Genomic DNA, 25,637 nt, shown 5'->3' on the forward strand with positions numbered 1-25,637 from the left:
TTGAACTTTTTTTAACAGTAAGTTTATTAATCTCCTTGATTCCCATAATTAACACAATGGCCCACGACAACTGGTTAGGTTAGTTACTAGTAAGAGAAAGACGGCCAGACAAGAGAGAATAGGGCCAGCATCTCTTCCTGTGTCTTTCATCCACCCAGGGCAGAGGCCGGCGAAGCAGGAGCTGAGTATCACGTCTGAGTTAGCCGGGCTTCTGCACATACGGGCCACTCAAAGGAGCAGCAACAGAAGGAAAATTCACAGCGAGCTCTCCTGGCTCTCAGACAGGCCTCCCTCTGGCCAGGTTCACCCTCCAGAACCCAGGGGCTCAAGTCAGCCAGGACTCGCTCAGATGCTTTTTTTACACCACTTTTTTTTTTTTGAGAATTAAACTTGATAGACTTTTTTATTTACTTTTTTTCCCCCCTGTGGCATGCAGAAGTTCCCAAACCAGGGGCTGAACCTGAGCCACAGCAGCGATGAAGGTTCATGGCTGATCTTTAACCGCTAGACCCACTAGGGAGCTCCATGACTCACTCAGATTTTTGAGCTTTCTGGAGAAGATCATAACTATTTATTGTTCACAGTAATTACAGTCAGAAAAAGGGCCAAAGTTTATTTGATAATAAAATTTCCCTGCATAAGCCTTCCATTTTTAGTTAAAAAGAAGCCCAACCACATCAGGAAGAGTTTTCTATGTAACTCTAAAACCCTAAGAGACTCTAAAAACTACTAACACCAAGAATACAGTTTCCAAAGGAAAACTCCTGGGAGGGAGCCCCTGGTGGGGAAGATGAGCCAGGAGAAGTGGGGAGGGAGCTGATGGGGTGCCCAGGGGGCCGGGGTGCTGGGATGCAGTCAGAGACCATACAGGACACAACCTCAGGCACGTCCTGGAGGCCTGTGTCACCCGGCATCTTTAGGTCCAGCCTCTGCAGGGGGGCGGCCACAGAGGCAGTGCTCTCCCAGGAGAGGAGTGGGTCCTGACCACAGAGGGGCTGAGAGATTCAACGGCCTTCCAGCGGGAGATTTATTTTACACATCTGGTAATAAGCAGTACACTTTATTACAGCTATTATCTCTGGAGTTTTCAAGCGCATCTGAAGTAAGAAATTCTGTTTCAAGATATAGTTTTGAAACATGTGAGGTACTTAAAAAAAAAAAAAAAAAAAAAAGAGGAGTTCCCGTCGTGGCTCAGCGGAAATGAATCCGACCAGGAACCATGAGGTTTCAGGTTCGATTCCTGGCTTGCTCAGTGGGTTAAAGACCCGGCATTGCCGTGAGCTGTGGTATAGGCCAGCAGCTATAGCTCCAAATCAACCCCTAGCCTGGGCACCTCCATATGCTGCAGATGCGGCCCTAATAAGCCAAAACAAAAACAAAAACAAAAACAAAAAACCCCCAAACCAAAAACCAAAACAGAGTTCCTGTTGTGGCTCAGTGGAAATGAATCTGACTAGCATCCATGAGGATGCAGGTTCGATTCTTAGCCTCGCTCAGTGGGTTAAGGATCCGGCATCACTGTGAGCTGTGATGTAGGTCGCAGACATGGCTTGGATCTGGTGTTGCTGTGGCTGTGGCGCAGGCCAGAAGCTACAGCTTCCATTAGACCCCTAGCCTGGGAACCTCCATATACCACAGGTGTGGCCCTAAAAAGACCAAAAAAAAAAAAAAAAAAAAAAAAGTGCCTTAAAATTCTAATTCTAGAAAGTGGGGGGAAGACCACCCCAGGCCCGAGAGTCCTGATGGCTCACGGCAAGTGACCTGAGATGGGAGGGCTGCCCCGTGGCACCTTCACGGTCCCAGCTGAAGGCCTCCAAGACATCCCCTGCTCCCTAAGAATGCCCCCCGTGTCCTGTGCTGCCAGTGAAGCCACCTGGTGAGCCCGCTGGAGCAGGTGCCAGAGGCCTTTGCACCAGCCTTTCCAGGCTTCTCTTATCTCTTGGCCCAACCTCCCCGCCTGCCCAGCACCCACCAGTGAGAGGAGTGGATTCACTGTGGGTCACCAGGCCTCCGACCAGCCGGGATGGGAGGGACATGAAGACAGAACAGGCCTCCATGGGGAGAAGGGCAACACTGCCCTTGACCTTAAACCCACTGCTGTAGAGGTGTGTAAGGGGCGGAGGAACGTTTTGGTCCACAGAAGCAAATGCAAAGGGGAAGGAAGATCAGTGAAGTGACAGGGTTCCAGACTCCTGCCTCTGGGACGCAGCATCACTGCTCAACCTCGTCTGATTAACCTGTTATTAAAGAGTTATGTGTTGGGGCCAAAACCCTACTGCAAATCTTTAAAGAGATGAAGTGGCAGGAAAATTACAGAGATAAAAATTCATGTATATAATCCCTAGAGAAATAGCACTGAAAAGCTTTAAGTGGAAGGTAAGTGCATTGACAAGGAACCTAAAACAAAAACGGAATCATGATTTTTCGGAATTTTGGATAATCTTCAAATTTCTCGTGGTACCACCTGAAATAAGAAACAAAACATAAGTTAATTTTCTCACCGCAACGTTGAACAGAGGCTACTGAAAGGGACAATATTTCTCATTCTAAAGGGATGCTGAGTGTTTTAAGAGCAGTGATAAAAATTCTGCCATCTCAGGTACACCGTTTGGCTGTGTCAACATCATGAAGAGTTCAACACATCCCACAATAAAGCATGATTCCCCACGACGGAACCCGCGTCATCCACCTGTCTATTGACAAGGAGAGTGACAGACCCGCGGCAGACACGCTCATCAGCAAATCGAGGTGTGGTCTTTGCAGACTGGGGGAGGGGAGGGGAGCCCAGTGGCTGTACCCTGAGTATCTTCTGGAGACTGACAGTTGCCCCCAGTCCCCAGGATAGAACTCCTGCTCTGGACTCCTTGTCTGTGACACAGGCACCAGCTATGGGCCCGGAGACCCTCCAAGGAACCTGGGGACATGCTGCACGGGTGACTCATAATCGGGCCCTGCACTCAGACAAACAGGTGGTCTCAGTTTGGACATAAATCATGGAGCTAAGTTTGAAAAGCAGCAACGAAGTGGACAGAGTAAAAATGAAAAATAATTTGATGAAATGGAGAAACAGGCAGCGGCGGGTGGGGCGGGGGGTCTCCAGAGGCTCAGAGGAGGGTCGAATGGACGAAAAACAGGGGTGGACAATGAGTAGCTATTTGTTAAGATGGTAGAAATACAGGAAAACAGCAAACTGAAAGTGAGTCAGCAAACTCCTGTCCATATTAGATAAAGTAACACTGTCCCCTGTCCCCCGGCAGACCGCCCTGGGCACGGCCGGCACTGCCACGTGGGCGGACACGAGCTGCCCAACCTGACTCCTGTAGGCCTGGGCCACGGTCTGAATGTGTACCCCACAGACATGGAAGAGCCCAGTGCCCGAGGCGCTATGTGTGTGGCAGGTGAAGAGGTCACGGGGTGGGGGGTCTCAAGCCCGGAATCTGTGCCCCGAACAGAGAGGCCCCAGAGGTGGGCAGGCGCACGCTGAAGTGTGTGGCGTGCCGGGCCCACGGGGGCCTGCTTACAGCACAGAGACCTCTACCCGGGGTTCTGCGAGCATCGACGTGGGCAAAGACGCCGATAGAGAACGGATGTGTGTACACGTGTGCCTGCCTCACTTTGCAGCACAGCAGAAATGGCCACAACCCTGCACGTCGACTCTACTGCCATAAAAGTTAAAAGAAAGGGGCCCAGGGCCCCCGCCTTTCGCCCTGGGAGGTGACAGCGAGAAGGCACCACCTGCGACCCAGAGGACGGCCTTTCCCAGCTCTGGCCACACTGGCACGCGGAGCTCCTGTTTCCAGCCTCTAGAACGGTGAGCAAGAAAGGCTGCTTACAAGCCCCTAGTTTATGACTGTTCGTTCCAGCAGCCTGAACAGACTTAGACAGCCTGCTGGGATCCAGGACTCAGCCTGGGAGCCCAAGGCTCAGAGCCTCCACGGGTCAGCAGTGTGGACATTGCACCAGGAGCACAGGAGGCGAGCCCCCTCCTGAGGTCCCTGTGCTGTAAACAGGCCCCTGAGGGCCAATCTCGCCACACACCTCGGCATGCACCTGCCAAACTCTGGGGCCTGTCTGTTCAGGGCACAGTTGCCAGGCTTGAGGCTCCACTCCCGTGACCTAACCACGAGGACGAGGGCACACGGGCCTCAGCAGGGCCAGAGTGGGGCCAGCGGCAGAAAAGCAGCCAGAACAGGACCGCTGAGCCCACGCGGGCCCTCGGACAGGGGCCAGGTGCATGTTCAGGCTCGTTGTTTGATCACTCAGATCACACGTCCACCTCGAGAAGTCATGGGTTAAGGGCAAGCGTATGTGTGTACGTGTAAATTTCTAAAAGGACAAGTGGTATATTTCTGTCACTTTTCTCACTCATTTCCTATCCCTAGGATCAAAGCTGTCACTGTTGTGACACTGACCAGGGCTGGATACCAATTCTTTTTTTTGGCCACACCTGCAGCATGCGGAGGTTCCCCGACAAGGGGTCGAATCAGAGCTACAGCTGCCGGCCTACACCACAGCCACAGCAATGCCGGATCCTTGACCCGCTGAGTGAGGCCGGGGATCAAACCTGCGTCCTCATGGATACTAGTTGGATTCATTTCTGCTGAGCCATGACGGGCACTCTGTAAATCGAACTTTTCTGAACTTACTTCCACTAAACTGAACTGATTAATTGTTTGGCAATTAAAATTGGTTTCACACTGATATCAATTTAAACCCCAAAGGAATGAAAAAGAGCCTGTTCGATCGACGAGTCTTTCTGCAAAGCCTATCTTTGGGTTTTTCTTTAACAGACTTTTTGTTTGGAAAATGGGATGGAGGATTTCACTTTCCACTTCTGCATGTTTCCTCTTCCAGGGCTGAGAGGGGCGTCCCCGTCCCCTGCTTTCATGTGGGAAAACCTCTTCACAACTGACGTGATGGGCTTGTGTGTCCTGCCCCCGTCCCTCTGTCTCAGCGTTATTATCTCAGTGCTTTTTATTATTAGAAGCCCATCGATATTCGCTTTATAACATCTAATCTATGGAGCTCCCATCGTGGTGCGGTGGTTAACGCATCCGACTAGGAACCATGAGGTTGCGGGTTCGATCCCTGGCCTCGCTCAGTGGGTTAAGCATCCGGCGTGGCTGTGGCTGTGGTGTAGGCCAGCAGCTGCAGCTCCGATTCAGCCCCTCGCCTGGGAACCTCCCTATGCTGCGGGCCATACAAAGAAAACACACGCACACAAAGAAAACCAGCCTGAGATTTGGGGAACTCATCTAGCAGAGAAAACCGACGGCCTCAGGCTGGTGCTCATGGCCTCTGCTTAGGGCCCAACACTTAAATCACGGAGGGGCTGGTGTGTGGGTGTCTCCGGAGCCAGAAGCAGCAGCAGCTGTGGTCTCACAGCCCGGAGCTGGAGGCTCCCTCCTGCCTCTCCCGGCTCCCGCCGCCTCTGGAATTCCTTGGTGTGCGGCACAGCCCTGCCTCTCTGCCTCCGTCTTCCCTCTGTCTCCACATGGCCATGTCCTCTTTGTGTGCGTATCTATGTCCAAATTCCCCTCTTTATAAGGACACCAGTCCTACTGGACCGGGGCTGGACTCGTGTGATCTTTTTTTTCACATGTCCACATTATGGGAAATATCCTGGGCCAGGGTCAAATCTGAGCCACAGCAGTGACCGTGCCAGACCCTTAACCACAGGGCCACCAGGGAACTCCGACCTTTTCTTCACTAACCCCCTCTGCACACGCTCCCGTGCCCAGGGTCAGGGCTTGGATGTGCTTTGGCGGTCACAATCCAACCCACGACAGCAAATCGTTCCGCACTCAGCCTTTGTGCCACTTTCGCGGCCATAACGCCTTTCCTGAGCCCCTGCTGACCTGAATTTTCTTGGTGCCCCTGTCTTTGCAGCAGCTCCATGGCCCTGCTGCCCTCACTGGCTGGAGGGAAGATCACTGAGCTGACTGATGCCTCAAAAACAGAGGCTCAGAGTTCCCCACTGGCCTGGGGGTGCGGTCCCTGCAGTGGCTCATTTTATCGCCGTGGCTTGGGTTTGATCCCTGACCCGAAATTTCCACAGGCCAAAGGTGTGGCCAAAAAAACCTTAAAAACCAGAGGTGCTTCTCTCCTAACTCTCATGCTTTTGATGTGACGTCTTCAAATATTAGCTAAACAGACATTTCAGCTCTGTCCATTCTCCCTGTCACCTCTGATCTTTCGGTGCGGGGTGAGTCTGGGAAAAAAGCCTAGGGCTCCTGACTCTGCAAGTCCGTATGCCTCCTGCTATGCTGTGACACCGCCTATTCTGCTGCTGGTCTCCCATTTCTGTCGTCTTCCCCAAAGAGATTCCAGTGCCGCAAAGCAGGACGAGGTCACACATTTGGGAGGCTTCCGTGTGGGCAGCCCCAGGGATACCAGGGCATGTTCCCGAGAGCATGAAGCCAGGAAGCAGAGCCCAGAGGACATGAGCTGTCCACATGGGGGCCGGCGTCACCGGCCAAACTCCCAGCATCGCTGCGGCATCAGGGAACCATCCCGATGCTGGGAGATGTGACCTGAAACCTATCTGAGGCTTTGTTCCCTGAGCCTCGGTCTCCCCACCTGTTAGATGGGAAGACGCCCTCTAAGCTCGTGTCGGCTCTGACATCCCGGGTTGTTTCTCATGTTATCGGTCAGAGGGACCACAGGCGCTCTGGGGGATCTGACAAAGGCTGGGGCCCCGTACTTTGGAAAATGATGTGATTTGGGGGTACGGTAACCCCAGAGCTCATCAGGGACCCCAGACCCGCAGAGTGGGCCGCACTTAGGGGAAGCGGCTCTGCGAGGGCCCGGGGCTGCCTCTTCCGACTGTGGGGTCAGCATTCCCGGTGTCCTGGCGAGCTCCACGTCACCCCCATCCCCTGCCTGACGTTAACTTGACTGTTGAGTCCAGCAGCGGAATTCAAGGAGGCCAGCAGGAGGTGGAGCAAAGACAGACGCCACTGTGTATGACAATGACAGCGAGCCATTCTTCAGACATCTACCTGCAGGGGTTTTGCGCGTTTGGATTTTTTGCTTGTTTTTTCTTTTTATGGCGGCACCCACAGCATATGAGTTCTCGAGTCAGGGACTGAATCTGAGCTGCAGCCGAGGCACCACCGGATCCTTTAACCCCCCGTGCGGGGCCGGGGATGGAACCCGCTCCTCTGCAGGGACCAGAGCCGCTGCAGTTGGAGTCTTAACCACTGCACCACGGTGGGAACTCCCATCGGCGTGGTCTGGTACTCACTCGGTGAGCTAGAGCCTGGTACACACCGGGATGCGGCAAAGGTTAATATGAGCCCTTCAAAAAACTCTCACCTGGAAGTGGCTCCATCAAGGTCAGAGAACAAATTAAAAATTCGGAAAGTGTTTGAGCACGTACTGGTGATGTTGCTGAGCCCTGGTGCACAGGACGCAGAAGGTGAAGAGGGCGAACGCCGAGCCCTGGATGGACCAGCTGGCCAGGGCGTAGCCGCACCACTCCACGACCTCCCCGAGGTAGTTGGCCGCGGTGACATACTCAAACAAGCCCCCTGCAAGAGAGCAGACCAGGCGCACTGCCCATCAACGGAGCCAGGAGAGGCAGCCCTAAGAGTAACGGGGGGCTACCTGCTCCGAGAACATAAAAACCAACTCTGGGAAAACAAAGCCTCTCCGGCATCTTCATCGGTGAAACCCAGCCAGCACGGCCCTCTCCCATTTCACGTCTGGCAGTAACTATACGCAGCTACCAAATGCTACAAACTTTCATATATCACTTCACCAGTTAATGAATCTAGATGACACACCGAGGCTCGGAAGGGGAGCAGAGCTTAACAGCTAAGGAGCCAGCTTGCTGATGGGGGCCTAGGTGGACCTCGGGACAAAAAAATTGAATATAAACTTTCAAGGCCAGGTTCACTCATTCGTGCACTCACCAAGGCTTCACAGATCCATCGAGGCCTGGGAGGCTGGGCCGGCCCTTCCTTTAAGCACGCGGGGTGCCGTGTGGCCGGGACCCCGCCCCCACACCTGGGCCAGCACACCTGAGGCAGGGTGCAAGGGTCTCAAGGGGCAGAGCAAGGCGAGGGGGCCCGGGAGTCCGGCTGGGGTGGAGCCAGGTGGGGTCGTGGACGCTCGAGGGTAACCTCAGGGTCGAGGGTGAAGTCACTTCGGGTTTGCAGGGGCTTTGGGTCACCCGTTCTACTGTTATGCCTGTGTGGTTTCCAGGGAGATGAGCAGAGGGATTTCAAGGACACGATGCTGTCTGCCTCCCACTTCTGCTCCGGTTTTAGTTTCACCTGCTCATCTTTAAAAAAATGTATGGATGTATGCATGTATTTTTTTGTCTTTTTAGGGCCACACCTACGGCATATGGAGGTTCCCAGGCTAGAGGTCAAACCGGAGCTGCAGCTGCCGGCCTGCACCACAGCCACAGCAACGCCAGATCCCAGCCTGGTCTGCGACCTACACCGCAGCTCACCGCAATGCCCGATCTTAACCCACGGATCGCACTGAGGGAGGCCAGGGATGGAACCCGCATCCTCACAGATACTAGTCAGGCTCTTAACCTGCTGAGCCACGACAAGAACTTTTTTTTAATTTCCAGAAAATCGATTGTTTTCTACTTATCTCTATTTAGTCCTCTGGATAGTCTCTTGCTCCCTTATTCGTGGTTTCAACCCCTTTTTATTTTTTTTGAATGCGTAAATATTTACTTTACAGGCTGTTTCTGTGGTTTCCGGGAGCTGTGCTGCTCAGGGCAATGCCGTTCTGACTCGTGGCGCCCTGCTTTCTCCTGGGCTCTACGAACTTTGTGGCCCTTGCTCCGCGGTGTGTGATCTGCTGGGCTCTCGGAGGCCTGAGTTGAAGGCTGGTTCCTCGCAGATCTGGGCCTTGTGTTGGCCGCAGGTGTGAACACACCCGTCCAGGACCACAAGGATTCTAACTCAAGGGTGGATGTTTTCAGACCAGGTGAGCGGCACAAATTTGGGCTACGCACCAGGGCGAGGGCCAGCTACTGGATTCAGATCCTCCCAGGTTACGCTCTGGGCTCAGACACACAGATTTCCCCTCTGTGAGTCCTCCCCTTTTTGATGTCACACGGATGCATTTCAAAATTTCACCCAACATTTCAACTTGTTTTTGGAGGGAGCGTCAGTCAAGGTATCTATTCTACTCTATTGCCAGACGTGAAGCATTGGACACCCCTTGACAAGTCATAAATTCCTACTTAAACTCCTTCCAGACACAGATACGACCAGAGTTTCCTTTTTGCTTCATAACCATTTAGTGAGCCAGAACTGCTACACCACATCCGAGCTGCATCTGTGACCTACACCGCAGCTCACAGCAATACCGGATCCTTAACCCACTGAGCAAGGCCAGGGATCGAACCCACATCCTCATGGATACCAGTCAAGTTCTTAACCCACTGAGCCATAATGGGAACTCCAAAGTTGGTTCTTTTATCGTTGTAATTGTTTTATGAAAACTTAATCGTAAATGTAGTTATGGTCACTGCTACAAATAATAGTGACTCATACTGAAAACTTGCAGCTAATAAACACGATACTTTAGTTATTAGATCTGGCAGAACGAAAATGGCAAGGCATCATTCGAGGCAATTTCCGAATAAACTCCCCACTTTCAGTACCTACCCCTCGGTATTTTATATCCAGTCTCCCCTGGTTTCCTGAGGTTCCTGAGGACATGATCGGAATGGATGTTTATCAGCATGCCTATGAACCACAAGGCGAAACCTAGAGAAGAGAAAGTACTCGAGGGTGTTACGGTTAATACACTGCGAAATTCACAAGCCCCGGCCCCAATGCACATTATTACTGTAACCCTTCATGTGACTGTTGTTGCTATAACACAGGCATAACTGCTAGGAGAAATCATCGCAATAAATGCTGTCCTTTATTTAGAAAAATGACTAATAAGCACTGCTCTAGGTGTGTGAGATAGGGCTTTGCTTTTCTTTTTCTTTTTGGTCTTTTTGCCTTTTCTAGGGCCGCTTCCCAGGCTAGGGGTCGAATCGGAGCTGTAGCTGCCAGCCTACGCCACAGCCACAGCAACACGGGATCCGAGCCGCGTCTGCGACCTACACCACAGCTCATGGCAACGCTGGATCCTTAACCCAAGGAGCGAGGCCAGGGATCGAACCCGCAACCTCATGGTTCCTAGTCGGATTAGTTAACCCCTGCGCCATGACGGGAACTCCATGCTGTTTTAATAATACTAATAAATGATCTAATGTATTTAAAGTACTGTGACCTGATGGCTACGGTCTATGTTCCGAGGATGACTTGTACGATTGGAAATGCGACTTATGACTCTGGCACAAGGCTCTTTTCCAGGAAAGACGTGATCACCAGCGGGTCAGCCGGGAGTGTATCTGCCCTCACCAACACGTCTGCAGCGCGATGCCCCCTCGGCTCCCTCGTGTGGCTGGGGAGGGGGGACATGCACTCCCCACAGTCAGCTGCGTGCAGGCCCCTGGAGGGAGGGTCTGAGCAGCTGACCTCTGGTCCTCGTCCTTCTCTGTAGCCTCATTTGAACTGAACGCACGCCCACCACTGACTTCCTGCTCACACAGTAAGTGGCACATCTGGGGGTGCTATTTGGGCACCTCAACTCCCCACAGCATCACCTCCTGGCTCTGACTATCTCCCAAAGCATTTGAGCGTTTTCTCTCCCAGTCTTACACGTCTGCAGAGGCTTTTTATCACTTAAAGGAGAAGCATCAATATCATATCAATGAATTCCAACAAGAAAAAGTGCAAACTGTCAAAACAGGGGTTGATAAAAGGAAGAACTTGACTTCATGAAAAGAGTTAATTTGATTGTCCTGAGAGATTTTAAAATGTGACGTTCCCACTGTGGCTCAGTGGGTTAAGAACCGGACATAGCTGTCTGTGAGGATGTGGGTTCCATCCCTGGCCCCGCTCAGTGGGTGAAGGATCTGGCATTGCCACAGCTGCGTGGTAGGTCTCACATGCGGCTTGGATCCGGTGTTGCTGTGGCTGTGGTGCAGGCCTGCAACTGCAGCCCTGATTGGACCCCTAGCCTGGGAACTTCCATATACAGAAGGTGCGGCCTTAAAAAGAAAGAAAAAGTTTTCAAACAATTCATCTTAGAAATGAGTCCCATGAGAATCGGAAATAAACATTTACAACCTTTTTCTTTTAGTTTTAAAAAAATCCCCTCCCCCTGTCCCTTGTTTGTCTACTTTTCTGGGCCCATGTGAGGCGCTGGTTTAAACCACCACGCTGCTGTTACTCAATTTCGATCCTGGGCCAGGCCTTGACCCTTCCTTTCTCATGAGAAAAGAAGCTAATTTCTTCCCTTATCTGAACCTTGGGAGGCAGAAGGCATGGGTGCAGCGCCTGGCAGGGCTGAAGAAAACAAGACCAAGAGCTGGCGAATCACGAGGCTCTTAAGGGCCTGGGCACCAGCTTTTTAGGGCCACACCCGCAGCACATGGAGGTTCCCAGGCTAGGGGTCAAGTCAGAGAGACAGCTGCTGGCCTGCACCACAGCCACAGCAACGCCAGATCTGAGCCACATCTGCGACCACACCACAGCTCATGTCAACGCCGGATCCTTAACCCACTGAGCGAGGCCAGGGATCAAACCTGCAACCTCATGGATACTAGTTGGGGTCATGACTGCTGAGCCATGATGGGAACTCCTAATTTCATACTCTTAACATGCTACTGTGGGAGTAAGTCATACCTGAATTTGCTAGAATTCTACATGCTAGAAAGGCAAACATTTAGAAGAAACTTCCATGTAACCAAAAGCCCCCAAATCATTTATTTTTAACATTCTTGTATATATATATATATATGTATTTTTGGCTATGCCCGTGGCATACACAAGTTCCCGGGCCAAGGATTGAACCTGCACCACAGCAGTGACAATGCAGATCCTTAATCCACTTGGCCATCAGGGAACTCCCTTGAAAATATTGCTTTGACGGCTGTTTTCTTATCACTTTTATTCAGAGCTTGTGAGGATATCATTAGAGCTCTGAATGTGTTCTTTTCTTAACACTAATTGATACAAATGAAAACATTTCAAAAGCGTCACCAACCTCAACGTCTATGCCAGTGCGTATGACCACAAAAGTCTAATTGCCTCGTTGGCATCTGACCCTCCAGGAGAAACTGGGGGTGGTTTAACGACCGTCTTAGATTACCCGGCCAGGGAGCGCCAAGCCTCCTTGATCTGCCACAGGGCTCACTCTGCCGGACCTTGTGGCTATTCTTGGGCTCATCTTAAGAACAGGTATGCGTGCTTTCAGCGCTTGAGCGGCCGAGGGGGCCAGGCACCTGCGTCAGCCCCACTGCGGATGCTGATGTGCACTCCACGTCAGCCCTCCCTCCAGCCAGCCCCCCGCCCCCCGCTGGGTCGAGGCCCTCCGAGGACTCCTTGTTCCCCCAAGAAGTGTGTCCTTTCTGACTGGTCACGTGGAACTCGGACACGGGAGTCATGGCGAGATGATGGAGTCCCTCCCTGAGGACACTCACCTGCTAGAAATCGGGGGTCAGTGACCCAGTCGTCGGCATACACGGCGTACTGGCTCAAGTACCTGCTCTGTAAGTAGCCGTTGTAGGTGCAGAACAGGAAGGCCAGTATAAAAGGGTACAGCGGCATGGGCTTTCCTCCTCGGATCAGAAATGGGAAGACCAAAGCCCTTAGGAAACAAGAAACATATATATATGTGTATATATAAGTATTAAAAAAAATACAACAAGCATAAAGCATCTAATTTCTGTAATTCTATTTTAAGTGCCTTGGGTTTTGTTTTGTTTTCATTTTAGGGTGAGGGCTGCACCTGTGGCATATGGACGTTCCTGGGTTAGGGGACAAACTGGAGCTGCAGCCTATGCTCCAGCCATGGCTATGCCAGATCTGAGCCACATCTGCAACACAAGCCGGAGCTTGCAGCAACGCTGGATCCTTAACCCACTGAGCAAGGCCGGGGATCAAACCCACATCCTCATGGATACTAGTCACTTTTTTTTTTTTGTCTTTTTAGGGCCGCGCCCATGGTATATGGAGGTTCCCAGGCTGGGGGTCTAATCGGAGCTGGAGCTGCCAGCCTACACCACAGCCACAGCAATGCCAGATCCGAGCCGCATCTGCAGCCTACGCCACAGCTCACAGCAATGCTGGATCCTTAACCCACTGAGCGAGGCCAGAGATGGAATCTGTGTCCTCACGGATGCCAGCTGGGTTCATTAACCACTGAGCCACGACGGGAATTCCACTAGTCAGGTTTTTAAGCCACTGAGCCACAAGGGGAACTCCTCAAGTGCCTTGGTTTTTACTTAATCTTGCTTTCTCTAGAAAAGTCATTCTTAGTAATACTAAAATTTATTATAGCAGTTAGAAGCAGAATTTCCAGTTAGGCGTTCTCGCTATGGCACAACGGGATCGGCAGCGTCTTTGCAGCACTGGGATGCAGGTTCGATGCGCAGCCCAGCACTGAGGGTTAAGGATCTGGCATTGCCACAGCTGTGGTGTAGGTCACAACTACGGCTTGGATCTGATCCCTGGCCAGGAACTCCACGTGCCACAGGGAGACCAATAAAGAAAAAGAGAGAATTTCCAGTTAACGAAAGAACCGTATTTCAATAATGTCCCCGCTGTGGTGCACAAACCCAGGATTCCAATTACACGGAGCGGGAGGTGGACACACTGGACGAGAGAAAACTGAAGGCTCACGCGTTTCTCAAATTTCCACCATCCTAAACCCAGTGCTTGTTCTCGTCGGAGCAGTATGATTTGGGGGCCACCATCACATCATCTGTCACCACTGCACTGGCTCCCATTCACGGAGCACCCATCACCGGCAAGGCCGCCCAGCTCCCTGCCGGGAGGCGCTGTCATACACATGTGACCGAGGACAAAAGACTCAGCATCTTCATCTGCTCAGGGTCACAGGGAGAGTGGCAGAGTTCAAGTGTCAATCTGGGTACCTTGGAGAGCATGTTTTTTGGTTAAACCACACTGGTTGAGGTGCACCTTACGAGAACACAGCTATACAGACGAGGGATGAGAAGTATGTGACGAAAAAAGGATGCCAATTTTCTGTTTGAATTTTCTCTTTAAAATCAATGTGCCATACATTTAAAGAGGGGGCATCCCTACGTATCCTGGTCCTCAAGAGAACGAGAAGAAACTATGTCCAAAGGCTTTCTGCCAAATAGGCTTGACGGCATTCTTAAAAGACAGGTGACCAAAATTGGCCCAAGGAGAAAGTGACAGCCCGAACCCCTCTATCAATGAAAGAAACTGAACTTCGACAGAGGGAAGCCTAGCAAAGGCAAGACCAGAGTTGGGGGGGGGGTAACTGCACAGAGGCACCCGGGGCATTTCGGGGGCTCCTACTGTTCCACATCCGGACACGGCAATGGCTGTATACCTTTATCCTGTCATCGGAATCGATTAAACTACAGACTTAAAATGAGTGGATTCGATTTCTGTAAATTATAGCTTAAAACAGGGGAAAACGTAAAAACGTATTGTCCCCATCTTGGCCGTCCCTCCAGGGTAAACCCATAACCTACTGTGGATGCTAACAGCACGATAATAGGGCCCTGATGCCGGCTACGTGCCCTCGAGGCATCCTCTCCCCACAGTCTCACTCGGCATCTCGGGAGAACATTCAAATGCATCAAAAGCAGTCTTCAGGGCCCTCCTCTTGTGGGGGCCAGGTCCCCCCCCAAAGAAGACCTTACATGAGTCTCAGGCATAGCACTAGTTAGACACTAAGCTACCCCTGGGCTGTTATGTCATCGCTGAGGGAGTGACTGGCCCAGAAACTACCCTAGTGGCAAGAACCCCGAAAAGAAAAAAACATCCCGGCCGTCCCTCCGTGCCTCAGGGCAGCCTGAGGCCCCGTGGGCAGCGTGCAGGGGCAGTGGGCTGGCCATGCGATGCTGCTAACTGCCAACACCTGCAATGCAAGACCAGCACTGGGTCTCAACCCGGGCCAACGTGTGTCTTGGACCAGCACAGGCTCCCTTAAAGACAGGCAGAGATTTAGACCCGTTACGGCTGTCACGGTGCCTTTCTGTCCCTCCCTGTCTCTCAGCCAGGGCAGAGGGCCTGGTGTCAGACCCAGAGCAAACAGTCCATATGGCAGAAGACAAAACGGGTCTCACCCTGTCTCTGGGCGCCTGGACTTGAGAGCCACCAGCAGTGAAGAGCCTCGTTTGTGAAGCCGGGGGCATCAATGACCTTAGAGGGCAGTAAGGTGAGAAAGTTGGGAAAAACCTTCTCTGGCCATCATGGTCTCAAGGAATTTTCCAGGAGGCAAACTGCAGGACAGAACTGAGAAAGTTTGAAAAAAATACAGGAGAAAAAAAGAGCAGGAAGTAAGACTTAGGGGGTGGTGGGGGCAGGAGCTGGGCTTCGTTTAGAAAGATACCCGTTAAAAGGCAGAGAGAGGGCTCAGACCCTGAAGGGCTGTGGACCTGAACAGAACCCCTGCTGAGTTCCACACAGGCTCCTAGGAAGGCAGGGCCAGAGGCGGCAGGAACCCAGGCAGCTCGAAATAAGAAAAAGAGATCCTGAAACGGGTGAAGGAAACCTGCCAGGCTAGGCGTCACCAGTTTCTAAACGAGGGACGCCGGCGTGTTGAGGAAGCCACTCCGGAGAAACAGGCTACCCCCGCCCAGGGAGATTTATGTGCCACTTTTTTTTTTTTTTTTTTTTTTTTTTTTTTTGGCGCTCCCGCATGGAGTCCACTATCATCGGCTGCACCCCGCCACCAGGACACGCCGCTCCCCGCGCCCCACCCGCCCCCGCCACCCCCCACCCCCCCCCCATGGTTAGTGATTCTACCTGCGACGGTCTGCTGCACACTTTTGATAATTTCGCCCACTCTGCTTTCAAGTTCTCGGCTGGATGCGACACTGGCAAACACTGGCTGGCACGCTGTAAGGAAGAAACCCAGACCTCGGTCTGGTTTGGCCCTCACGAATGGTCCCCATTTGTCATTCGTGTCCTATGCCTGTGACAGCAACCTGGGTCTAGAGCAGTGGTCAGCAAATCCCACCCCAGGGCCCAAACCAGCCCATCACCTGTTTTTGCACAACCTGTGAGCTGAGAATGGTCTTTACATTTTTAAATAGTGTGTGTGTGGGGGGGGGATAAAAAGACTCTTTCCTGACTCATGAAAATTCTATGAAATTCAAATCTCAGTGCCCATATAAATAAAGCAGGACTGGAACCCGGCCACGGTCCTGTGCTGACACGTCTGCGTAGGGACAAGGACGTGGGACAGCACTTGCGCGTGGCGGTCTCATCTCTGCTCTGCTGCTTGGTGCACTGCCGATGACTCGGTGACCTGAGCGCCAAGCCCGGCGCTGGGCCCTGTGACATCAGTGCATCCCCGTGGTGTCGGAACAAGACAAGCGGACCCTGCATCCCTTGAAGGTCCAGTGGAACGTGAGCTCTTTTGTTGCTGCATCAGATGGCAAAGCATTCTCTGGGAGGCAATGCCCACGGTGGCTCTGCCAGGAGGGTACCACAGACGTTGATACCACCAACCAAGGGCCCGTGGCCATACCCCTGATGCACGTGAAAGCAACAGGCAGGAGAACTGGAGACGTGGACACAGAATTTCTTCACCAAAGACATGACAATGAGGCTACAACCCCGGGAAGCGACCACGCAGTTCATTCTGTCAGCCAAGTGAGGAAAGCCATGGAGCAATGACGAGTTAGTTAACTGCAGCCGCCAAAGAACCAGGTCCAGGCAACAGAAACTTGTTTAACCTGCTTAGCCGTTTGGGGAGATAGTTGCTTGAGGAGCCAGGACACAGGGACACCGTCAGTTAAAAGGTGAGGCGGGAGACGGAGCGCGCCCCCATCCTTGGCTTGGCCCCTGGCGGGTCCAGGGGTGCTGTTGCTGCCGCTCAGCTGTTTGTTCTGGGGATCAAAGCTGAGGCTGAGTGACTAAGAGATAAGGCTCCCCAAACAGCCTGCGAGGGACAGCTCAAGGTGAGGTTATTTCCAAAGACGCTGTGGAAAAACAATAATTCATCACAACCTAAAGTGGAAGCTGCTAAATACCACCTGTAATTCGCGGTGGTAAAAATGTACGGAACAGGTACACAAATCACACATTTGGAAAGCTTGGGAAAATGTAAGGTGTTTAAAGCTATTTCCTATATCAGCTTTACAAAAAAAAAAAAAAAAATCTGGGAGTTCCCTGGTGGTCTAGGGGTTAGGATTTGACACTTTCACCGCTGTAGCACGGGGTTCAATCCTTGCTCTAGAAACTCAGATCCCCCCAAAAAATTCTATTGTGTATAACGGAACCAGTACGTGTCAACAGTGAATGTGACACCCCCTCTGTGAACCTGATCAGTATTTTGAGCTCAGGACAGATTTTCTTATTGAGAAAAACTGCCCTCAGCCACTACTACGGAGTTTTAAAGGGCTTTGAAAATTCGCTTTTGCTCGCTAACGTCGCCTTAGTGAATCCACCTGGCATTGTCAGGCAAAAATCACTTTTGTGCAAAACTGACACTGCATCAGCCATTTCAATGACAGCTGACACTGAATCAAAGTCATGTCAAACTGCCTGACCCACTGCCCACGCTGTGAACATTAAAAGCAGCAGCAAGACCTACGTGCTCACATCAGTGGGCAGTGGACACAATTTCTAAGCCCAGACTACAGTTCCACCAGTTTCTTCCAGCTTGATTTCCGTATTTTAAAATCCATGATTAACTGCGTCATCAAGGACTTGTCACCTGATCTTTAATCAAAAGGAATTAACCTACGATGTCATGAAACACTAAAATATCAAGCGAACAAGGGACTGCAATCCCATAAAAGACTTTCAAGCCAGGATTATATTCAGTTAAAATCAAAAATTTGTGGACTGATATGAATATTGGCTAGTACTTACGAGTGAGCGTGAAAGGATGCAAATTTACTGCAGATAAGCAACTAAGAAGCAGATACAACAGATCTTACAACAGATTTTGATAAGAAGGTGCCCTGGAGTTCCCACTGTGGCTCAGCTGTAATGAACCATTCTAGCATCCATGAGGACATGGGTTTGACCCCTGGCCCCGCTCAGTGGGTAAAGGATCCTCGTTGCTGTGACCTGTGGTGTAAGTCACAGACGTGGCTCGGGCCCCGTGTTGCTGTGGCTCTGACATAGGCCGGTGGCTACAGCTCCGATTCGACCCCTGTCCTGGGAACTCTGAAAGCCGAGGGTGTGGCTCTAAAATGACCAAAAAAAAAAAAAAAAAAAAAAGAAGATGCCCTAACAGATCCCAGATTCACTTCAGTGTGACGCCTGACAAAAAAAGAATTCCATTCTTCTCATTACGCCTGCACTGAGGTATTATATTTTGCATTTTGTCACTAGAGTTTTTGTGAAAGTGTGTTTCCTCTTTGGTTATACATTCTATACTACACACCTTATTTGGTCCTTTGGCCCAGAGAACTTAGCACAGGCACTCCCTGGCCCTTTCCAAAAACGTTTGCAGCCCTTGGTCTAGATTAAAACAGGAGTTCCAGTCTGGAAACGCTCTTGCCGGCGGCCCTGGCCCTCGCCTTGCGGGCAGCCGGGGGCCTGGGGGACTGCACGGCTGTGTCCTGCTCCCCGCGTGGCAGGAGGGTTGTGCTGCCTCCTGCTGCAGCCCCCCCCCCCGCCCCGGGGAAGATGGTCGTGAAGAACCCAGCAGAAGATTGCTCCTTGTCTCACGAGAGTGTCAGGAAAGGGGCGAGGAGTGGACACGGGGCCTTAGAAGGCTGACACAGGCCTCTTCTGTAGCTCTCTGATCTCGGGCCTTGGAGGGGACACCAGTGACCCCACTGACCACGGGCCTGGCCATAGAACCAACTGAGGTCCGAACAAGCTGTCGGGAGCGATGCCACCTGTGCCTGCAGACTCCAAGAAGTAGCTAAGACGGCCCTCCCCTGAGCACGCCCGTGGGGACCGGCCACCCTGGCTCTGAGAGCACGTCGGCCGGGTCTTCGGCAGCCAGGCGTCCAGATGCCACACGCCTCCCAGTGGTGAGTGCTCTGCCCCTTCTTGGGATCTCGCGTCATCTTCAGCTCCTTTCCTTGGAAACCCAGGCAGCTGTCGTATGAAGTGCTCTCCTTTGACCTGGGCCAAGTGGGAACCAGGATGGGGGCAGGGAGGCCTCTGGGTGGGCTTTGACCTGGCTCTTCACCTAGACTCTGGAGGGCAGAGTGGCACAAGGATGGTGGGGGGCCCCGGCCGTTTACCGGGTGAAGGATCCAGGCTCAGACACCGAGGGAGGTGGGCACACCTGCTGGGGGGTCACAGCGCCTGTCACCACCCAGGGCCTGGGACCCAAGCCACGTCGGTTACGACAGGCACTCACGCATTGTCTCAGCCTCACAATCACCTGCGGGAAGCGAATACCACCCTGTCTTTGAAAACCGGCTTTAAGTCAGAGGTTGGAAATTCCTTAATCCAGACAGCATTTTTTGAGAACCAATGACGTGCTTGGACTTAAAAGTCTTTTCTTTAGGTGCTGGGTTCTAAAGCCATTTCCTGTGCTGCACACACACACAATAGCCAGGTCCCAGGGAGCCTGGAATTCCACCCCTGCGTCATCGGAGGGGGTGCGGGATTGAGTGTGTGACACTTTGTTCTTCATTGTGTTATGATTTCCTCATTTTATTTTCCTTCTGTTCCATGTAAAGAAATAATATGTACTTTCTGTGGAGTTGTTTTTGTTAGCCACCGGAAACGGGCGAGTGTTTGTGTCTATAAGGCAAAATCAGGAAGGTGTGGCAAGTTCCACGAGGGGTTTTGAACCAAGAACCCGGAGAAGCTGAGCATCCGCGGCACGTCCATGCCCGGGGCAGCCCGCCACCCTTCTCCTTTTGGACGAGTTCACAGGCTTAGACAGCGTGAAAGGGCTTCTCCCGTAGTTCCTGATAAAAATATTCCCAGTACCTCCTAACCCGACACAACATGCCTTTTTTACACTCAAAACTGTGACTATCACCCCGTTTAACGGATTGAGACCCAGAGGCCCAGAGGAATACGGTGACCTGGGTGCTGGCGAGGGACCCTGGGAGGTGGGGACATGTGTTCCATCCAGCACATCACAGGAGGGGGCAGAAGCAGACCGGGCTGGCCGGCCGCCCCGGTCACCCCACAGCATGGTCCTTGCAAGTCAGTGCTATCAAGTGTTTCTTCGCCTAAGCCAGGACCATGCTTACGTTGTGATGATAAGTGACAAAAAACGGGATAGAGGATTTTGTGTTCGTCTCTGCATTATTTTTACCCTTTAGAACAAAATGATCAAAACCTTATAAGAAACCACAGAAGAGAGGGGAACGGGCCAACATATCCTCCAGGGTTATGGCCGAGTGACGGGATGAGAGGAGGTTTTTCTTCTCTTTCTGGAATTCCTCTGCGTTTTCCGTTTTCTACAAGAAGCACGCCCCTCAGCTCTCAGTTCTTTTTTTTTTTTTTTTTTTTTGGTCTTTTTGCCCTTTTTTTAGGGCTGTACTCAGAGGTTCCCAGGCTAGGGGTCTAATCGGAGCTGTAGCCACTGGCCTACACCACAGCCACAGCAACGCCGGATCCTTAACCCACGAAGTAAGGCCAGGGATCGAACCTGCAACCTCGTGGTTCCTAGTCGGATTCGTTAACCACTGCGCCACGACGGGAACTCCCCAGCTCTCGGGTCTTTTGCATGCAAGGTGCAGACGTGTATGTTAAGGCCTGGTGCCTAATACACTCAGAACAGACCTGATGAGTGAGAGCGAGCAATCAGATTTCTTGGGCTGAAGACTTGCAACTGCTTATTGGAAGACGCTCAGAGGGAGTCAGGCAAAGCTAATGAGGGAGAAGACCACGGAGGACCTGTGGGGCAGTTTCTGAATTTTAAGAAACAAAGCTGTCCTATAAGCCCCCATGAAAGAAAATGGACTTCCTGAGAACAAAGTGTCCGGAGCATCAAGCAGCCTCCAGAGCCCCAAGCTTCTCTACCTCCCAAGCAGTTCTCCGTGGTTCTCTGGGCCACTCGAGGCGAACGCCTACACAAGACCCAAGTCATTGGCAAATAACCACCCTGCCCATTTGCTGGATGGCCATCTGTTCAGAGACGGAAAGCATCCCTTTCAAAGGCCACATGCGGGGAGCCACGTGAGACGACGATTCTTTAATCATTGAAAGTGAGAGTTCGATTTTTGGAACCCCAGACACAAGCACCGTGACTGTTTCATTCACACGGTAAACTGTAAGAATGCACTCTTAAAATGTTTTTCCACGGAACTGGAATACTAACAGGCCAGGTTTCTTGCGATACCCAATGAGTCATTCGGCAAATGATCGGACTCTCGAAAGATAAGCAGTGGGACAGCACCTCGCAGGACGGCCTGCTGTGTTCTACCTCCCAAATTGAGGAAAAGACCAAAGAACTCAGCCGAGGGTTTGGGCAGTAATTTAGGTAATAGATTGGAACATTTCTGAAGTACGTAACACTGGCAGGGGTTGCCAATTTTAATAACTGACTGTGTTACTTTCCTCTCAACAATTTGACATTGTGGAGGGCAACGGCGCTGCCTACAATGTGGCTCGGTTCCTTCTGTGTGTCTTTCCTTCTGCCAAAGACGCCTGCGGAAATGATTAAACTGCAATCAAGCCAGGTACTGAAGCACTTTGCCCTTTCAAGGCAAGGTTATCGACGTGAGCGTTTCAGCTCTTAGCATAAAACTTTCCCTCTCCTCCAATTGCCTGAATCCTCGAGGTAAGGGGGGAAGGACTGGGCAGGCCTGTCACCCTCTCCAGCTCTCTGCTGTGTTTGAAGGTGATACCTGCCACATGACACCTTTACAGTGGCCAGGCTCGCCCCTGCCTTAGAGACCCCAGCAGGAAGAGAGATGGATCCAAGCAGACAAGGTGCTTTGAGGCATTGCAGTCAGGGGTAGCGACAGAATCAAGGTCACAGACTTGGCTGAGCACAGACTCTGAGGTGGGTGTTGGAAAGTCTGCACTCTAGGAGGTGGGGTGCGTGTGGCACTCTTCCTGGGCGGCCTCAGGGTGAAGGCAGTGATTGTGTGCTCAAGTGGGACTTGGGTTTGTACCTATTGCTAACCAGAGCTGAAGCCAAAATAAGCCAGTGACTCACGTGTCACGGCTGAGTGGGAAGGGGAAAGCCGTGACATGGGTGACAAGGGCTTAGGTAGCATGGAAAAGCCTGCCTGGCTGGACAGAAAGCAGCAGGACAGAGGTGCGCTGGGGCTGGAGGGAGCCACGTCTAGGGGCCACTGATGAATGCAGAGCAGCTCTGGGCTGATCTGATCCCCACACCTGGCTCAGGTAAGTGGGTACGAGGACAGACACGCTCTATGCACCCATAGTCTCGGCCACCAAGGGCGGTATCAGAAGATGGGGCTGGTGCCCCCAGGAATGCAGAAGCCTGCACTGCACAGGAGGGGACCCCTGTGACGACAGGAGGCAGGAGGCACTGAAACCACCCAGGGCCGCCGGTGGGGCAGCCCTGATGTTGGCCATGGATTAGAAAACGTGCCTCCAAAGGTCCTTCGCCATCCTTGGGGGACTGGTTGGGGCCCATGTTCTGCCCCACAGCCGTCCCCTCTTCCCCTCCTAGGCAGCCCTTCCCTCCCGCCCCTGGCTCTTCTGCCCAGAAGATGCCGTCAGTTCTCCGGAGTCTGCCTCGCTCTCCAGGACCCCTTCAGGGAGTATCTGTTTCTCTCTCTCTGCCTGATAATAAACAGAGTGCCAGGCACGTAGATCAACCCTCAGCCAACATGGGCCAAGGGAACACAGAAAAACACACAGCCCCTCCCACAGACCACGGGAAGCCCCTCTGCCTGGCTGGGGTCCTCAGAGGCCAAACCCCCCTTGGGCAGGGCCCTGCCTCCCTCCTGCCATCCCACAGCTTGGTGCAGGCCTTCTGCAGCCATCTGCCAAGTCCCCTAAGTCCCGCCCATTCAGCCTTGCAGGGTCTCCCAGGCATGTCCCGCTGCATGTTTCTCCTGCCACCAGCCCAACTCAGGCTTGGACTCGTGCAGTCTCGTTTCTTACTTGTCTCCTCTCATCCACAGAGCCCTGGCAGACGAGGGAGCTGTGTAAATGTTTCTTGGACGGGCTGCATGTTCGAACAAATGCTGGATGCGGTTGGTACTTCTATTCTCGTCCAAGAGCTCAACGGCTTAGGTCAAATGGCCGTTTAATAAATTAGTTGCTTGGGTTGAATGGAAGATGCTTATCTTTTCTATTGGGAAAACTTAAATGTCCCCAAACCACACGAGCTGTGTGTATGACTGTTACGACTTGAGGAAAAAACAAACAAACCGACCAAACAAACAAAAAACAGCTCTGCAGTTAAAAAAAAAAAACAAAACAAACAACTACATCTGGCCCAGCAAATCCTTAGGAGCAGAGATTTTAAAGCCACTGGTTGAGAGACCAGGGTGGGGGTGGGGTTTAGTCCCAGCAGTTTCTTGTCTAAGCGGGTAAAACACCTGAATTCTGTGGCTCAGTGGCCTCGTCTCCACAAAATGATCTCCATTCGTGGTCTAGTTCTAGAAGCAATGTGGGCCCTTTGGGAAGCTGCCTCCGGTTTCCCACAAACATCTTATGTCAAAGCTTCAACTCCAGGCTTGCGGATGAAGCTCTGTTAAGGGCTCCCTTTCCACCTTTCCAACGCCTCGTCTTCCTAGGTTATACTATTGGCACTTGAAGCTGGAGCAGGGTGTAGGAATGACATGCAGCGAAAGGAGCCAATACGCCCACCTGCACAGCGACACAAAGTGGTGCTCCTTGTCGTCCTTGACCATTCAGATCTGCTAGCATTGGATGGGATTGGCTTTACTTAAATCACATACCGATGACACCGCTGGCTGGCTGGTACTATCACCATGCCTGTTTCACTGATGGGAAAACCGACTGCAGAGCAGCTCTGTAACCTACGCTGGGTGACCAGCGATGGCTCTGGGCTAACACCTGGCAGTCTGACTCCAGAGCTTGGTTTAACCATTACAGAAGCAGACAGACAGACCAGGTTCTGGCGTGTTTGTGAAGAAGTGCATAGAGACAGCAGACTTCCACTGACACTCGAACCGCAGTAATGCCAGTCACATTACAAAACACCCTGCTGGCTGCCGCCAACTTTGCTTACGGGGTGCTCTAGGAGTGCAGGGACATGGAACGCAAAGCCTTTGTGGGACCCAGACTCTGCCCGCTTCCAGAGCCCGCAGAACGGCAGATGGGGCCCCAGCTGCAGCAGGGACCCAAGAGAGGCTCAGCGACACCCGCCCTTTCCAGATCCTGCTCTAGTAAGGTGGAGCCCCACAATGACAGAGGTCAAGTAAGTGAACCCAGCCCAAGTTCACAGAGTAAGTGAGCCCAGCCCCCTCTCGTGCAGAGAACACCTTTTTGAAAACTGGGCAGCCTTCTGAAATGTGAATAAACATTTTTAATTTTAAACTGGTTAACCATTTGGTTCAGCTGTGCAAACACCCAAGCCTAAGAGCCAGAGAGACACCCAACTTATCAGAGGTCCTGAAGAGTTAGACACAGCCACTGAACAGTCTTCGCAAAACCAGGCAGAGGAAAGTCACTTTGTGCTTAAGGTTATTTCTTGGAAATTCCCTCCCAGAACCCCGAGGGCCCCTACGGAAGGTGGAGGCGAGCGTCCCAAGCGCATCCCTTCGAGCCAGTGCAGTCTGTTCAGCGGAAGGGGAGATGGGGAGCGTTTTAGGAAACCGGGCTTTCAAGTTGCGGGTGACCATTTATTTGGCTGGTGAAAGCTCTACCCGCGCAAAAGGACCAAAGTGGAACAGTAGAAATGAGCACACTGGGAGAGGGAACCAGGCCCTGGGGCACAGGCAGAAGGAACCCGCGTGGGGTGGCAGGGAGAGGGCAGGGCCAGGGGGTGCCAGGGATGGGGCAGCGCACCGGGGAGTCTCAGGGTAGGGGCAGCGCCTCGGGGATGGCTGGGAGGGGGCAGCGCACTGGGGGTGGCAGGGAGAGGCGCGGGGCAGCGCACTGGGGGTGGCAGGGTGGGGGCACCCCGGGGTGGTAGGGACCGGGCGGCGCACCGAGGGTGGCAGGGAGGGGCGCGGGGCAGCCCGCCTTACCTTTGCGCGTAGTGGATGAGGAACATGGCCAGGAGGATGCAGTTGGGCCAGCGGCTGAGGCGCTCGGCCGGCGCGCCGGCGCACGCGAGGATCGGCAGGGCCAACGAGGGTAGCTCCTGCACTGCCCAGGCCGCCCGCGCGGGCAGCCGAAAGGCGGAGCGCGGCGATGCGTAGCGCCCGTAGGGCGAGCCCACCAGCTTCAGTATCACGTAGCACAGGAAGGCCAGAGCGCCCTCCAGGTAGGCGAGCGCGTCCAGCAAGAACCGCTCGGCCGGTTCCATTGTGGGGAACGGCAGGCGTGCTCCATGGCCCGCCGGCCGCGACCCGCCACATATAGCGCGGCGTCGGGGGCGGGGGGAGGGGGCGTCGGGAGGCGCGGTTACCCGAGGTTGGCGCCCGCGGCCGAAACCACCGGCTGGGATCCGCCCCGCGCGGGCAGCCTCGAAGCGGTACGTGCGCGGATTCAGCGGAGCAGACGGGTCCCGGGCACGTGCCGCGGGCGGGGCGGGAGGCGGGCCTGCAGCCC

General features: G+C 52.8%; 1 protein-coding gene across 1 annotated transcript; it reads right to left on the reverse strand.

The window, feature by feature from the left end:
- Window positions 1–25,609, reverse strand: SRD5A1 (steroid 5 alpha-reductase 1). The gene is made up of 5 exons (XM_003134156.6): window positions 25,112–25,609; window positions 12,515–12,681; window positions 9,639–9,740; window positions 7,382–7,532; window positions 1–2,464 (listed from the first exon to the last, which is right to left on the reverse strand). Exons 1-5 carry the CDS (start codon window positions 25,390–25,392, stop codon window positions 2,398–2,400), a joined length of 768 nt encoding a protein of 255 aa, XP_003134204.5. The 5' UTR covers window positions 25,393–25,609; the 3' UTR covers window positions 1–2,397.

This window comes from Sus scrofa, chromosome 16, assembly GCF_000003025.6.
Source record: "Sus scrofa isolate TJ Tabasco breed Duroc chromosome 16, Sscrofa11.1, whole genome shotgun sequence".
Classification (NCBI taxonomy): domain Eukaryota; kingdom Metazoa; phylum Chordata; class Mammalia; order Artiodactyla; family Suidae; genus Sus; species Sus scrofa.